General features: G+C 36.3%; 1 protein-coding gene across 7 annotated transcripts in view; it reads left to right on the top strand.

Moving 5' to 3' along the window:
- ATRX (ATRX chromatin remodeler) overlaps positions 1 to 17,650 on the top strand; it is a 305,789-nt gene that overhangs the window by 184,188 nt on the left and 103,951 nt on the right. For all 7 annotated transcript variants that reach the window (XM_032387887.1, XM_032387888.1, XM_032387891.1 and 4 more), the window contains 2 exons: positions 10,242 to 10,388; positions 10,552 to 10,729. In XM_032387887.1, coding sequence (XP_032243778.1) covers positions 10,242 to 10,388; positions 10,552 to 10,729 — 325 coding nt within the window. The remainder of the gene's footprint in view (positions 1 to 10,241; positions 10,389 to 10,551; positions 10,730 to 17,650) is intronic.

Consider the following 17,650-nt stretch of genomic DNA (forward strand, 5'->3'; position numbering starts at 1 on the left):
TTCAAGATTATATATTGGATTCTATTCTGTGTCCCAGGCAGAGTTACAGGGTCTGGAGATATAGCAGCCAGTAAACAAGAATAACAAGATACCTCTCTCAGGAAGCTTATATTGTAGTGCAGTTGAGAGATTTCAATCAAATAAGAAATATGTACTTTCAGGTAGTAAGTGTTCAGAGAGAATAGAGAGGGAATGCAACTTTAAGGAGGTGATGTATGAGCAGAGATCCTAATGAAGTGAAGGAATGGGGTTACAAGGCATAGCCAGTAAAAACTGCAAAGATTCTGAGGTGGAAATGAACTTCCTTACAATTTTTAATAGTCTGTGATCCTATAGTAATGAGAATGTAAAATATTTTTCATTATTAAAATACTGAATTTCTGATTGGCAGGACTTGTAGCAGAGATGACATTAGTGAATATATATGTAATATATATATTTTTAAATATATATGTAATATTAAGCCATGAGATAATTACAGATTGAGTGAGTCAGAACACTTTATTTTTTATTTTTTAACCATTTTAACCAATTTTCTTGGCTTTTAAGGTTCTTTTTTTGTTCTCAGATTTTATTGAAATTCAAGTTACTTAACATATAGTGTAGTATTGGTTTCAGGAGTAAAATTTAGTGATTCATCACTTACATATAACACCCAGTGCTCATCACAATGAGTGCCCTCCTTAATGCCCATCACCCATTTAGCCCATCTTCCAACCCCACCTCACCTCCCTTTCAACAACCCTCTGTAGTTAACTCTGTTATGGTTTGCCTGCCTCTCAGGCTTTATCCTGTTTCTTTTTTTTCCCTTCCACTATGTTCATCTATTTTGCTTTTTAAATTCCACATATGAGTGAAGTCATTTGGTATTTGTCTTTCTCTGACTGGCTTATTTCACTCTAGTTCCATCCATGTCCTTGCTAGTGTGGCAACATTTCATTCTTTTGATGGCAGAGTAATATTCTATTGTATATATTTACCATATCTTAATTATCCATTCATCGGTTAATGGACATTTGGGCTCTTTCCATAATTTGGCTATTGTTGATAGTGTTGCTATAAACATAGGGGTGCATGTGCCCCTTCGAACAGTAGTTTTGTTATCCATTGGATAAATACCTAGTAGTACAATTGCTGGGTCGTAGGGTAGTTCTATTTTTAACTTTTTGAGGAACCTCCATACTGTTTTCCAGAGTGGCTGCACCAGTTTGCATTCCCACCAACAGTGTAAGAGCATTCCCCTTTCTCTGCATCCTCGCCAACATCTGTTGTTTCCTGATTGTTAATTTTCTCCATTCTGACCCGTTTGAGGTGGTATCTCATTGTGGTTTTGATTTGTATTTCCCTGATGATAAATGATGAGCGTTTTTTCATGTCTTCTTTGGAGAAATCTCCGTTCATGTCTTCTCACCATTTCTTAACGGGATTATTTATTTTTTTGGGTGTTCAGGTTGATAAGTTTTTTATAGATATTGGATGCTAGACCTTTATCCAATATGTCATTTGCAAGTGTCTTCTCCCATTTGGTAGGTTGCCTTTTAATTTTGTTGTTTCCTTCACTGTGCAGAAGCTTTTTATCTTGATGAAGTCACAGTAGTTCATTTTTGCTTTTGTTTCCCTTACCTCTGTAGACATGTCTGGTAAGAAGTTGCTATGGCTGAGGTCAAAGAGGTGCTGCCTGTTTTCTCCTCTAAGACTGTGATGGTTTCCTGTCTCACATTTAGGTCTTTCATCCATTTGAAATTTATTTTTGTGTATGGTGGAAAAAAGTTGTCCAGTTTCATTCTTTTGCATGTTGCTGTCCATTTTTCCCAGCACCATTTGTTGAAGAGACTGTCTTTTTTCCATTGGATATTCCTTTTTGCTTTGTCAGAGATTAGTTGACCATATAGTTGTGGGTCCATTTCTGGGTTTTCTCTTCTGTTCCATTCCTCTATGTGTCTGTTTTTGGGCCAGTACCATACTGTCTTGATGATTACAGCTTTGTAATACAGCCTGAAGTCTGAAATCATGATGCCTCCAGCTTTGCTTTTCCTTTTCAAGATTGCTTTGGCTATTTGGGGTCTCTTGTGGTTCCATACACATTTTAGGATTGTTTGTTCTAGCTCTGTGAAAAATGCTAATGGTAATTTGATAGGGATTGCATTAAATGTGTAGATTGCTTTCGGTAGTATAAACATTTCGACAATATTTGTTCTTCCTATCCATGAGAATGGAATGTTTTTCCGTTTCTGTGTGTCCACTTCAATTTCTTTCATAAGTGTTCTGTAGTTTTCAGAGTGCAAAGCTCTTACAAGAGGTTAGGCTATTCCTAGTTGTCTTATGTTTTTTTGGTGCAATCGTAAATGGGATCAGTTCCTTGATTTCTCTTTTTGCTGCTTAATTATTGGTGTATAGACATGCAGCAGCATTCTGTAAATTGATTTTATATATTGACGCTGCTGAATTTGTGTATCAGTTCTATCAATTTTTTGTTGGAGTCTTTTGGGTTTTCTACAGAGTATTGTGTTGTCTGCAAAGACTGAAAGTTTTCCTTCTTCCTTGCTGATGTGGATGCCTTTTATTTCTTTTTGTTGTCTGATTGCTGAGGCTAGCACTTCCAGTACTATGTTGAACAATAGTGGTGAGAGTGGAATCCCTGTTATGTTCCTATCCTTAGGGGGAAACTCTTCAGTTTGTCCCCATTGAGGATGATATTAGCTGTGAGTCTTTCATGGATGGCCTTTATGATGTTGAGGTAGGTTCCAATCTTTCCCTACTTTCTTGAGGATTTTTATCAAGAAAGGATGCTGTATTTTGCCATGCCTTTTCTGAATCTGTTGAGAGGATGATATGGTTCTTATGCTTTCTTTTATTAATGTGGCATATCACATTGATGGATTTGTGGGTATTGAACTACCCCTGCATTGGCTTTTAAGTTTTTAATTCCATTCAGTTAATGTATAGTGTTATGTTAGTTTGAGGTATACAATATAGTTATTCACTAATTCCATACATCACCCAGGGCTCATTATGACAAGTGCACCCCTTCATCCCCATCATCTACTAATTCTACCCCCTTACCACCCTCCCCTCTGGTTACCATCAGTTTGTTCTCTATAATTAAGGATCTGTTTCTTGATTTGTCTCTCTTTTTTTTTCCTTTGTTCATTTTTTTTTGTTTCTTAAATTTCACATATGAGTGAAATCCTATGGTATTTTTGTTACTCTGACTGACTTATTACGGTTAGCATTTTGCTCTCTAGCTCTGTCCATGTTGTAGCAAATCGGAAGATTTCATTCTTACTTATGGCTAAGTAATATTCCTCTGTGTGTGTGTGTGTGTGTGTGTGTGTGTGTGTATCTCACATCTTTATCCATTCATCTATGGATGGACACTTGGGCAGCTTCCATATTTGGATATTGTAAATCATGCTTTTTTAAACATAGGTGTTACATGTATGCCTTTGAATTTGTGTTTTTCTATTCCTTGGGTAAATACCCAGTAGTGTGATTGCTGGATTGTAGGGCAGTTCTATTTTTAACTTTTTGAGGAATCTCCATTCTGTTTTCCCACCAACAGTGCAAGATGGTTCCTTTTTTTCCACATTTTTGTCAACACTTCTTTGTCTTGTGTTTTTGACTTTAGCCATTCTGACAGGGGTAAGGTTATATTTCATTGTTGTTTTGATTGCATTTCCTTGTTGATGAGTGATGTTTATCTTTTCTGTGTCTGTTGGCCATCTGTTTATCTTCTTTGGAAAAGTGTTTATCTTGTGTACATTTTTCAACTGGATTATTTTATTTTATTTTTTTTGGTGTTGAGTTTTAAAGGTTCTTTATATATTTTGGATACATAACCCTTTATCAGATATGTCCTTTGCAAATACCTTCTCTGATTCTGAAGGTTACCTTTTAGTTTGGTTGATTGTTTCCTTTGCTCTGCAGAAGCTTTCCATTTTGTTGAAGACCAATAGTTTATTTTTGCTTTTGTTTCCCTTGCCTCAGAGCCATATCTCTTAACATGTTCCTGCAGCCGATGTCAGAGAACCTACTGCTTGTGCTCTCTTCGAATATTTTTATGGGTTTAGGTCTCACATTTAGGTCTTTCATCCATTTTGAATTTATCTTTTTGTGTGGTGTAGGAAAGTGGTCCAATTTCTTTCTTTTGCATGTCACTGTCCAGTTTTCTCAACACCATTTCTTCAAGAGACTGTGTTTTTCTCATTGGATAGTCTTTCCTGGTTTGTCAAAGATTAATTCACCATATAATTGTGGGTTTATTTCTGGGTTTTCTATTCTGTTCAATTACTTTATGTGTATTTTTGTGCCAGTACCATACTATTTCGATTACTACAGCTTTATAATATAACCTTCATGTCTGGAATTATAATGCTTTTCTTTTTTTTTTAATGTTTGTTTATTTATTTTAGAAAGAGTAAGAGTGTGCATGAGCGGGGGAGGGGTATAGGGAGAGGTGGGGAGAGAATCCCAAGCAGACTCCCTGTTGAGTGTGGAGCCTGTCGTGGAGCTCTATCCCAAGACCTTGAGATCATGACCCAAGCTGAAACCAAGAGTCGGATGCTCAACCAACTGAGCCACCCAGGTGTACTTATGTTTTGCTTTTCTTTTTTCAGAAAAGATTACTTTGGCTATTGGGGATCCTTGTGGTCCATACAGATTTTAGGATTGTTTGTTCTAGCTCTGTGAAAAATGCTGGTGGTATTTTGATAGGGATTGTGTTAAATGTGTATGTTGCTTTGGGTAGTATAGACATTTTAACAATATTTGTTCTTCCAATCCATGAACATGGAATGTCTTTACATTTCTTCATCTTCAGTTTCTTTCATCGGTATTTTTACTTTTCAGAGTACAGGTCTTTCACCTCTGGTTAAGTTTATTCCTAGGTATCTTAATACTTTTGGTGCAATTGTAAATGGTATTGTTTTCTTAATTTCTGTTTCTGCCTCTTCATCATTGGTGTATAGAAATGCAACAGATTTCTGTTTGTTGATTTTGTGTCCTGTGACTTCCCTGAGTTTATCAGTTCTAGCAGTTTTTTGGTGGAGTCTTTCATATGTTCAGGTATGGTTCCTCTAAATCTACTTTGTTGAGGTTTTTATCATGAATGAATGTTGTAGTTTGTCAAATCTTTTTTCTGCTTCTGTTGAAATGATTATATGGTATTTATCCTTTCTTCTATTGTTGTGATGTATGACATTGATTGATTTGCCAGTATTGACTGACCCTTGCAGCCCAGGAATAAATTGCAATTGATCATGGTGTATGATTTTTGAAATGCATTGTTGGATTTGGTTCGCTAGCATTTTGTTGAGCATTTTTACATCAGTGTTTACCAGGGATATTAGCCTGTAGTTCTCCTTTTTAGTGATTTCTTTGTTTTTGGAATCAGGGTCATGCTGGCCTCATAGAGTGAATTTGGAAGTTTTTATTCCTTTTCTGTATTTTTTAGTAGTTCAAGAAGAATAGGTATTAATTCTTCTTTAAATGTTTGGTAGAATTCACCTATGAAGTCCTTTTTTCCTGCTCTTTAGTTTGTTAGGGTTTTTTTGATTACTGATTCAGTTTCTTTGCTGGTTATGGTTGTGATTGAATTTTCTATATCTTCCTTTTTCAGTTTTGGCAGTTTATAGTTTTCTAGGAATTTATCCATTCTGGGTTGTCCATTTTTTTTAGTATGTAGTTTTTCATAATATTCTCTTATAATTGTATTTTTATAATGTCATTTGTTATTTCTCCTCTCTCATTTATAATTTTATTTACTTGAGTACTTTCTCTTTTTTTACTTCTCAGTCTAGCTAGAGGTTTATATATTTTCTAGCTTTTTTTTAAGGAACCAGCTCCTTGTTTCATTGATCTTTTCTATTGTTTTTTTTATTTTCTGAATCATTTATTTCTGCTGTAATTTTTATTATCGCCTCCCTTCTGCTTGTTTTAGTTTTGTTTGTTGCTCTTTTTCTAGCGTCTTTAGGTGTAAGGATGGGTTGTTTATTTCAGATTCTTCTTGCTTCTATTTTGTTCCATCTCAGGGGTTTTTGGTCATTGTGTTTTCATTTTCATTTGTTTTTCATGTAGTTTTTTATTTCTTTTATTTCCTGATTGACCCATTAATTGTTTAATAGTATGTTATATAATTTCCAAGTATTTGTTATTTTCTAGATTTTTTCTTGTGGTTGACTTCTAGTTTAATAGCATTTTGGTCAGAAAAGGTTTATGGTATGAATTCTGTTTTCTTGAGTTTGTTGAGGCTTGTTTTTTGGGCTAATATGTCATATTCTGGAGAATGTTTCATGCTCTTGAAAAGAATGTGTATTCTGCTGTTTCACGATGGAATGTTCTGCATGGATCTGTTAAATTCATCTGTTCCAATGTGTCATTCAGAGGCAGTGTTTCCTTGTTGGTTTTCTGTTTAGATGATCTGTCCATTGATGTAAGCGGGGTGTTAATATCTCCACTATTATTTTTTCTTTTTTTAAGATATTTATTGAGAGAGAGAGCACAAGCAGGGGGGAGCAATAGAGGGAGAGGGAGAAGCAGGCTCCCCGTTGAGCAGGGAGCCTGATGTGGAGCTTGATCCCAGGACCCTGAGATTATAACCTGGGCCAAAGGTAAATGCTTAACCGCCTGAGCCATCCAGACACCCCTATCCCCACTATTATTGTATTATTATCAATTCCTTTATGTTTGTTATTTATTGTTTTAGGTATTTGGGTGCTCCCATGTTGGGTGCATAAATATTCACGGTTGTTATATCTTCTTTTTAAATTTTTCCCTTTATGATTATATAGTGTCCTACTTTGTCCCTTGCTCCATCTTTGTTTTAAAGTCTGTTTTGTCTGATATAGGTATTGCTATTCTGGCTTTTTTTTTTTTTTTTTTGACATCCATTTGTGTGATAGATGTTTTCTCCATCCCTTCACTTTTAATCATCAGGTTCATTTAGGTCTCAGATGGGTTTGTTATAGGTAGCATATGGATGGGTCTTTTTGTTGTTTTTTATCCATTCTGTCACCCTATGTCTTTTTTGGGAGCACTTAGTCCAGTTACATTCAAAGTAATTATTGATAGTTACGTATTTAGTGTCATTTTATTATTCATTTTGTGGTTGTTTCTGAAGATTTTCTTTGATTCTTTCTTGTCTTTTTCTCTTCCATGTTTTGCTGATTTTCTTTAGTGATATATTTGGATTTCTTTCTCTTTATTCTTTGCATGTTTATTAGTGGTTTTTGATATATGGTTACCATTAGGGTTTTATATAACTTCTGCATATAGCAGTCTGTATTAAGTTGACGGTCGTTTAAGTTCGAGCCCGTTCTTTACTCCTCTCTTCCACATGTTTTCAGTATATGGTGTCATATTTTACATCCTTTTATTTGTTCCTTTATTGATTTTTTACAGAAACATTTATTTTTAATCCTTTTGGTCTCTCCTTTCGACTGAGTCTCCTTTAATATTTCTTGCTACATTAGTTTTTCTATGTATGGTAAACTCTTTATTTCTCCTTCTATTTTGAATGATAGTCTTTCTGGATAGAGTATTCTTGGTCACACATTTTTCCCATTCAGCACTTTGAATATATCATGCCACTTTCTCCTTGCCTGCAAAGTTTCAGCTTTTAAGGCTGCTGGTAGCCTTATGGGTTTTATGTTACTTTCTTCTTTTGTCTTAGTGCTTTAAAAATTTTTTCCACTATATTTTGTCAATTTAATTACAGTATGTCTTGGTATGTGTCTGCTTTTGTTGACTTTGTTGGGAGTTCTCTGTGCTTCCTGGATTTGGATATCTGCTTCCTTTCCCAAATTAGGGAAGTTTTCAGCTATTATCTTTTTCAAATAAATTTTCTGCCCTCTTTTCTCTGTCATCTTTTTTTTTTTAAGATTTTATTTATTTATTTGACAGAGACACAGTGAGAGAGGGAACACAAGCAGGGGGAGTGGGAGAGGGAGAAGCAGGCTTCCTGTGGAGCAGGGAGCCTGACGCGGGGCTTGATCCCAGGACACCGGGATCATGACCCGAGCTGAAGGCAGACACTTAACGACTGAGACACCCAGGCACCCCTCTGTCATCTTCCTTTGGGATTCCTGTAATACAAAATGTTACTGTGTTTGATGGAGTCATTTCCCTATGTCTCTTCTCATTTTGCATAATATTTTTTTTTCTCTCTTTTGTTTAGTTTGATTACTTTACATTACTCTGTCTTCTAGGTCATTAATTTGTTTCTGCACTTCTTCCAGCCTGCTGTTCATTCCATCTAACCTGTTTTTCATTACATTTATTGAGCCCCACCCCGCCGTTTTTAGATTTTATTTATTTATTTGAGAGTGAGCGGGATAGACAGCATGGGGGGAGGTGGAGGGAGAAGCCAGCTCCCCACTGAGCAAGGAGCCCAGCATGGGGCTCCGTTCCAGGACCCCGGGAGATTCACTTAACTGACTGATCCACCAAGGCACCCCTCATTTCGTTTATTGAGCCTTTTATCTCTGCTGTGTTATTTCTTATCTCTCTGTTAAGGGTCTCACTCATGTTTTCCTCTCTTTTCACAAGTCCAGTAGGTATCCTTATGATCATTCCTTTAAATTATTTATCAGGCATATTACTTATATCTGTTTCACTTCGATCTGTGGTTGTGGCCTTGTTGTGTTCTTTCATTTGGGATAAATTTCTCTGTCTTCTCATTTTGTCTATGTCTCTGTGTGTGTTTCTGTGTGTTAGAAAAGTGAGCTCAGTCTCCTATTCTTTAGAGTAATGGCCTTATGAAGAAAAGGTCTTGTAGTGACGTGCCATATAGTGTCCCCTGTTCCCTAGGGTCTGGTGTTTGTGGGAGTGTCTCCAATGGGTGCTGCGTGTGCTTTGTTGTTTTGTTCCGGCCGCTTTATCCTTCACAGCAGCCGTCTGCACAGGCTCTCTTTGTCTGTTGTGGGCAGTGTTTGATTTCTTGCCGGAATGTGGCATCTTTTAACTAGGTGTGCTGAGGTCTGCTTGTGAAATGAGAAGTGTTGCAACTACTACTGAACTGAGATCCTGAAAACTCCCAGGTCGGGAGACACGGTGTGAACAGGGATTTGGGTTGGTCTTCTGGGGGAGAGGGCCTTCTGCCCCGGGACTAAGGGAAGCATGACCCAGAGGGGTGCTTCTGCTGGAATGTTGGCAGTTGGGGCTTAGTCTAAGCAAGTTAAGTAACAAGTGTCAGTGCTCTTCTGCTTCCCACAGGTGACCTTGTGCTTATGCTGAGGGGAGGGTTGGGAAGATGATGTTGCCAGGTTTCTTTGTTCCTGGAGGGGTCTCTTTGTGAATGCTATTTCCCTGGGATGTGGTCTGAGATGAGCGAGTACCCTCCCACTGTGTGCCCCAGGTACTCTTCATTTCGCTGTTTCTATGCTGTATGTCCGTGCACTGTTTGCCTTCTCTCCAAGAGCAGCACATTGTCCTCTGGGCTGTATCTCAGTCATGCCTGCTGACCTTTAAAACTCTGGACTTCAAGCCCCACTGGTTGCAAGAACTCACCAAATTCAGCCTCCTCACATTTCAAGCCAGTTGCTTTGGGGATTCATTTTCCCTCTGTGCTCCCCTGTGTGGTAGGCTGTCTTTTGTCCTTCTCCATGACCACATTTCCCTCCCCACCACAGTGGCCTTGAACCGTTTCTGTCCCAAACCACATCTCTGTACTTTCTACCTTCTTTGATGTGGCCTCTTCTCTACCTTCACTTGTGGCGTTTGTTCTGCCAGTTTCTTTAAGTTAATTTCTGGGATATTTATGATGATTTGATAGTTATTTTAATTGTGGGATGAGGCGAGCCTAGGGTCCTCGTACTCCACCTTCATCTTCCCAAGATACCAATTCAGAACACTTTAGAATGGAAAAATACCGTATAACACTGTTCTCTTCTAAATTGGCAATAGCAGTTTCTGAGTTTGTGGGGAGGGACATTGTGCAGAGACTAGGGACTTAGTCGTAGTTTTGGTATGGTTATTTCTTATATTCATATTATTATTATTGATCATAGGATCATGGAGCTTTAGAGTTGGAAGAACCTTATACATCATGTAATCAAACTCCGTCTTTTTATATATTATATCTCTTTCCCCGTACTTTGCCTGGTATGGAAATTGTGACCTTTGGTTGGTTGCTTTATTGTTTAAAGGTAAAAGAAAACAAAACTAGTAAATTGTAAGATTGTTTTATTTTAACTTTCTTGCCGATATTTTAGTTGAAGATGGTAACTTAATTTGTTTTCTTGTAGGTGGTAAGTTTTCTTCATACGGTTCTTTTGTGTGACAAATTGGATTTCAGCACAGCTTTAGTGGTTTGTCCTCTTAATACCGCTTTGAATTGGATGAATGAATTTGAGAAGTGGCAGGAGGGATTAAAAGATGATGAGAAGCTTGAGGTATTATAATTTAAATATTTTCTTTTATTAAAATAACGACATGAAATTCATATAGTAAAAGAAAAAGATTTTTAATTACCAATTATGCATATTTCCATGGGAATATGCAGTATTCCTACATTCCTAATAGCTACCTTTAAGAATCTTTATTTTCCCACAAAAGGTCTCTGAATTAGCAACTGTGAAACGTCCTCAGGAGAGAAGCTACATGCTGCAGAGGTGGCAAGAAGATGGTGGTGTTATGATCATAGGCTATGAGATGTACAGAAATCTTGCTCAAGGAAGGAATGTGAAGAGTAGGAAACTTAAGGAAATCTTTAACAAAGCTTTGGTTGATCCAGGTAATATATTAACAGGCACTGAGATAAATAAGCAAGTTGAATAAAAAATATGCTGAGGTTCTGTTTAACAAGCAACTACTAAGTATCTGGTTTTTGTTTCATTTGTCCTTCTGGTTTTTTCCTTCTTTCTGTTTCTTAGTATAATTTTATTAAGGTGAAAGCACTCTTAATGTTGCCAAATTTTCAGAATTCAGTTGCTGAGTCTGGAAGTGTTTGAGGTTTTCAGGGAGATCTTGTAAAACAACTAAAAATGCATCAGGTGCCTAAGTCACAATTGCAGTTTCTTCCAACTGTCTGAATATTAGATGGTAACAAGACCTCTCTCCATACTCTGGAAACAGTTAAATTTCTTTCCTAATTTTATGTCATTAGAAGAATTGCTGCATGTTTTTTTTTTCCCTGTGTTTTAAAGTGTTATCACTATGGAAGGTTAATATTTACAATACTGTCTAGCCTTATGACAGTAATTCTCATAATGCAAGATCCAAATATTTAATTCTTATTTGGCACTTGGAAAAGCAGCAAGTTGCATTATTCACAAAACTAATTAATTTTTAATTATTTGTATTTTTTTTAAACTTTATCTTACTTATCTAGTTACTTTGAAGCACTTATTGAGGCTTTAGATGTGTGTTAAGAAAGTCTAATTTTCACTTTTTCACTGTCAAAATAACAATATTCTTTGGAATCCATCAATTTGCCTCCTTTTTATTAAATTTTATTTATTGTTTTCAGGTTTATTCAGATATAATGGACAGAGTTGTAAAATATTTAAAGTGTACAATGTATGATTTTGATAAATGAATACATTTTGGAAGTGTTACTGAGAGAATGAAAAGGAAAGAAGCCTCAGTTATTTTCACTGCCCACATTAAAGAATTACAGGAGAGGAAAATGAAAGAAAAGCAGAGCAAAGTTTTATTAAAGTATACCAAAGGAGGGGTCGGCTACTCAAAAGAGACAAAGGCCCAGAAAACTCCTGGGTGTGGGCTTATATCAATTTTTTCTTTTGGGTGGGTCCTAGGGTCAAAACATTTGAGTGACAGGCCTGGATTATATAATGATGAGCCGACTATCCATGTCGTTTCCCAAAATATATTTGAAATGCCTTAATGGGGTAGGAAACCACAACATTATTTCTATTTTAGAGACATCGGTCAAATGAGGACAAGTGACTGCTTTCTGCACAAGTGCAACAAGCACAACAAACTTAACTCTAACTCTGTCGGGATGTTGTAACTGCAAACTGACTGCTAGATGTGTGGAATGGAGTGGTCCCTGGGTGGTCCTCAGTTGGGGGCTCTCTATCAGGACATCTGGTTCCATCCTCCTGTTGCTTAGGCCTAGCTTCCTGCCTAACAGAAGGATTCACCCCTTTGAGTTACACATCTATGACCTCACATAGTTACTACCACCATTTTTTTTGGTGAGAGCATTTAAGTTTTATTCTTTTAGCAAATTTTAATTATACAGTACAGTGTTATCAGCTATACTTACCATGTTATAAATTAGATTCTCAGACCTTATTCATCTTATAACTGAATGTTTGTACTGTTTTGCCTCTTTTTTAAGATAATGATTTAATTAACGTGTACCAAAGTAACATTGCCATTGTAAATCTAAGGCTCAATAAGTTTATCAAGTATTTGTCTGAAAGTTCTGTGGTTTTATCGTCAGAGAACTTTAAGCTAGTGAATAGTATTGCAACAGATTTTTAAGAAGATTGCTTTGGAATAGGTAAAACAACAGTTTCAGGTGCTTAACATTGTGATTTGTTCATGAGGAAATAAATTTTTATTTTTATTTTTATTTTTATTTTTATTTATTTATTTTTTTTGACAGAGAGAGACACAGCGAGAGAGGGAACACAAGCAGGGGGAGTGGGAGAGGGAGAAGCAGGCTTCCCGCATAGCAGGGAGCCCGATGCGGGGCTCGATCTCAGGACCCTGAGATCATGACCTGAGCCGAAGGCAGACACTTAACGACTGAGCCACCCAGGCGCCCCGAGGAAATAAATTTTTAAAAAATTAAAGCTTGACATGAAGAATAACATTTGTTATTTCCATGTAAATCATTTAGTGACATTTTAAAAATGTTTTACTTTGGAATAATTTTTTACAGAAAATTTGAAAGGATAGTAAAAATAAAAAACAACAAAAAAACAACTCCCATATTCCATGCACCCAGATTTCCCACTGTTAACATTTTACATTGCCATGGTAGATTTGTCAAAACTAAGAAATTGATACATTGTTGGCATATGTTAGTAACTAAACTCCAAACTGTATTTGAATTTCACCATTTTTCATGTCCACATTCTGTTCCAGGATCTGATCTAGGGTGTATTACACTGCATTTAATTGTCATGTCTCCACAGTCTTGTCTGGTCTATGACAACTTCTCAGTCTTTATTTTTCATTATCTTGTCAGTCTTGAATGTTGTGCAAGTAGTCTATAGAATGTTCACTAGTGTGTGTTTGTTCTTCTTCTTGTAATTAGACTGGGGTTATAGGTTTTTTAAAAAATTTACCAGAGGTGAAATACCTTTCTCATCACATCATATCCAGGGTACATTAGATCGACATGACATTACTGGATCTACTATTTTCACTTGTCTCTACTCTGTTCTTTGGAAGTCAGTCACAAAGTCTAGCTTACCCAAGTTGGGGGAAGGCAGAAATTAAGCTCTGTCTCCCTTAGTGGCCATTATCTGCACATAAAATTTGGAGTTTTTCTTTAAGAAAGATTTGTCCTTTCTACTTATTTATATAATCAATCATTGATTTATATCAGTACAGACTATTATTATTTTATATGTTAGATTATAAACTAATGCTATGTTACTTATTTTGTTGTTCAAATTGTTCCAATTTGGGCATTGAGAGCTCTTTCAGGTTTGTAGATTGGTTCCTGTATCCCTTTAATATGTCATACTTTTTGTTGTTGTTTTAAGCACTTCATTACTTTCTGGTACTGTAAGGTACTCCGGGCTTATGTTATATTGTCTCTGCCTTCTGCCTCAGAATTAACCATTTCAGTAGTGTGCCATGGTGCCTTTTATTGAAAAATGGTGTTTACAAACCAAGATCTGGGTGCTTGGGAATGTTTGTTGCTATTGGAGTATCTTTGTTTCTAGGTCCTCTCAGCAGGTGATATGTGTACAAATCTGCATCTACACACAAATCTGTCCCTTTGTGTGTGAGTGCGTAGAGATAAACTTGATTTCATAATGGTGTCTTCGAGTCTAATCCAGTATCAGTGTTCATTTTCACCTTCTTTGTTAATCTGTTACTTACTTTTCCAACTATGAGAATCCTGGCTACAGCTATCCACCATCCATTTATTTATTTGTCCAGACTCATTATACATGCAAAGTAATTTCGGAATTGTTAACCTGTACCTCTGTGAGAAACAAGTTTACCAACTATATATAGTACAGTGTTTATATGATTGTTTTTGTCTATGGCTTTATAATTTATAGTTAAAATATTTTCTAAAGTCACTTAGGTCAGTTCCTTTGTTTTATTATTTAGATACATTAAAGTTTATTCTTTGTAATGTGGAGTTTATTGGGCTTTGACAAACGAATAATCTGTTTATAACCTCATTACTATACTTGCCTTTTTTAATTCATACCACAGTTACTTACTTTAAGTCATGCTAAACATTTATTCATTGTGGTAGCTTGAATATTAATCTGCATTATCCCACATTTTAATTTAATGACTAGAGTTATTGCGGTAAAAATACACATAACATAAAATCCATTTAACCATTTTAAAGTTTACAATTCAGTGGCATTTAATGTATTCACATGTTATGTAACTCTCACAACTATTCCCTTGAACTCCACAGCATTTTCATCACCTCAGAAAGAAATTCTGTACTCATTAGCAGTCATTCCCAAATGCCCTATCCACGGGAAACTACCAATGTACTTTTTGTCTCAGTGGATTTGCCTTTTCTGGACATTTCATAAAAATATTTCTGGACATTTTGTAAAAGTAAAATCATAAAATATCTAACTTTTTTCACTTAGGGTAAGGCTTTCAAGTTTTATTTGTGTTGTAGCATGTTACCAGTACTTCAATCCTTTATGCACACACAGAATATTAATTTAAGGTAGCTTGATTTAAACAATAAAATAGACCTATGTAATTATATAAAATAATGACAAATTTCCATGGTGTATTGAACTATTTCAGTCAGGCTTTATTTTTGAACAGGAGAACTTTTGTCTAAGCCTCTTGCTAAATCCCTTTTCTTCCACTCTCCAGAGCCTTATGACTACATTCTCCCTGTACTTTGTCTAGAATGATTTCTACAGTAGCTATTTTCAAATCCTACCACCTCATTGGAATGAGGTTTTCCAGAAAATACATTTCCAAGATTATTAAAACTTATTTCTTTTAAACATTAAAGATTTTAAAACTTTTTAATGTTAGCATGTTATATACATTCCTATCTTAGTAAATAGAATATGAATAACATCTTTTAGCTTTTTTGTTGACTCAGGATTATTGATGAATATATTTACTTTTATTCTTTCTTCCTACTTTTATTCCCTCAGATATCTTTACTAAGGATAGGGTCCCCTTTCCTTTCATTGTCACACTAATAAATAGTTCTTTTTAAGTTAAATTATAAAAGCAATACATGTTCTTGAGCAAAATATAAACAGAAGGAAAAGGTGTATATTAAAAAGTAAAAGTTCCCTTCCTCCTGTTTCACTGTTGTTTCCTGTATATCCTTCCAGAAATTTTTTTGTGTTTATGCAGACAAGCATGTACTTTTTGAGATATGATTGACCTATAGCCTTATAGTAGTTTCAGATATACAACATAATGATTCAATATATGTATATATTGCAAAATGATCACCATAATGAGTCTAGTTAACATCCCATCAACCAGATAGCTAAAATTTTTTTCTTGTGATGAGAACTTTTAATATTTACTCTCTCAGCAACTTTTAAGTATATAATACAGTATTGTTATTTATGATTATCATACTGTATATTACATTCCCAGGGCTTATTTATCTTGTAATTGGAAGTTTATAACTTTTGACCATCTTTACCCATTTCACTCATTCCTATCACCTGCTTCTGGCAACTACCAATTTATTTTCTGTATCTTTGAGTTTGTTTTGTTTTGTTTTGTTTTTAGATTCCATGTAAGTGAGATCATAGAGTTATTGCCTTTTTTGTCTGATTTATTTCACTTGACATAATGCCCTCAAGTTTCATTCATGTTGTCACAAATGGCTGCATTTCCTTTTTTATGGCTGAATAATATACCATTGTATATAGATATATACCCCACATTTTCTTTATCCATTCATCTGTCAGTGGACACTTAGGTTGTTTCCCTGTCTTGGCTCTCGCAAATAATGCTGCAGTGAGCATGGTAGTTCAGATACTTCTTTGAGATAATGATTTTGTTTCCTTGGATATATACCCAGAAGTAGAAATGCTGGTTCATGTTGTAGTTCTACTTTTCAATTTTTGAGGAACCTTCATAGTGCCTGCACCAATTTACATTCTTACCAATGGTGCACAAGGGTTTCCTTCTCTCCACATCCTCACCAGCACTTGTTATCTCTTGTTCTTTTGAGAATAGCCATTCTAACAGGTGTGAGGTGATGCCTCATTGTGGTTTTGATTTGCATTTTCCTGATGAGTAGTGATGTTGAGGTCTTTTTCATGTACCTGTTGCCCATTTGCATGTCTTCTTTGGAAAATTCTCTGATCAGATCCTCTCTCCACTTTTTAATCAGATTGTGTGGGTTTTTTTTTTTTAAGCATGTATTTTATATTGCAGTGTTTAGAAGTCCAAGACTACTCTCAGGTTCAGTAATTTACTAGGACTCAGTACAACTCAGAAAAGCTGTTATACTCGTGGTTATGGGTTATTACAGTGAAAGGATACAAATTAAAATCAGCAACAGGAAAAGGCACATAGGGCAGGGTCCAGGAGAGTTCCAAGGCTGATCTGTCAGTGGAATTATGCAGACAGCAGTTACTTCTTCCAGCAGTGATACATAACAGTAAGTATGGAGTGTTGCTAAGCAAGTACACTTTTACAAACCTTGGTGTTCAGAGTTTGGACTTGGTCACATAGACATGTTTGACCACCCATGTGACTGATCTTAGTCTTTAGTCCCTCCAAAGTTCAAGAAGATGCCATATGGCCCAAAGGCACCACTGCCCCCATAAATGACCTCGTTAGACTATCTGGTGTGTGTCCCAAGCCATCCAGGTAAACAAAGACCATCTTCTCCGGCAGGACATTCCAAGTTTAGAGGTTACCTCCCAGGTGCTGAGGGCAAAGGCCTAGCCTTTCTTTGGGCATGGTTAATCCTTTACTACATATATGTATACATAGATAAAGCCACCCTGTTTGAGGTGGCTTTTTTTAAAGATTTTAATTATTTATTTGACAGAGAATACAAGCAGGGGGAATGGCAGGCAGAGGGAGAGGGAGAAGCAGGCTCCCTGCTGACCATGGAGGCTGATGTGGGGCTTAATCCCAGGACCCTAGGATCATGACCCGAGCCGAAGGCAGATGCTTAACTGACTGAGCCACCCAGGTGCCCCAGAGGTGGTTGTTTAAATACAAATAGTATCATAATATAGATTGTGCAACTTGCTTCTTTTTTTTTTTTTTTTTTTTTAAAGATTTTATTTATTTATTTGAGACAGAGAGAATGAGAGAGAGAGAGCACATGAGAGGGGGGAGGGTCAGAGGGAGAAGCAGACTCCCTGCCGAGCAGGGAGCCCGATGTGGGACTCGATCCAGGGACTCCAGGATCATGACCCGAGCCGAAGGCAGTCGCCCAACCAACTGAGCCACCCAGGCGCCCTACAACTTGCTTCTTTTTATTTAATAATGTATTTGGCATATATTTCCAGGTTAGTAC

Source organism: Phoca vitulina, unplaced genomic scaffold, assembly GCF_004348235.1.
Source record: "Phoca vitulina isolate PV1807 unplaced genomic scaffold, GSC_HSeal_1.0 scaffold51, whole genome shotgun sequence".
NCBI lineage: Eukaryota > Metazoa > Chordata > Mammalia > Carnivora > Phocidae > Phoca > Phoca vitulina.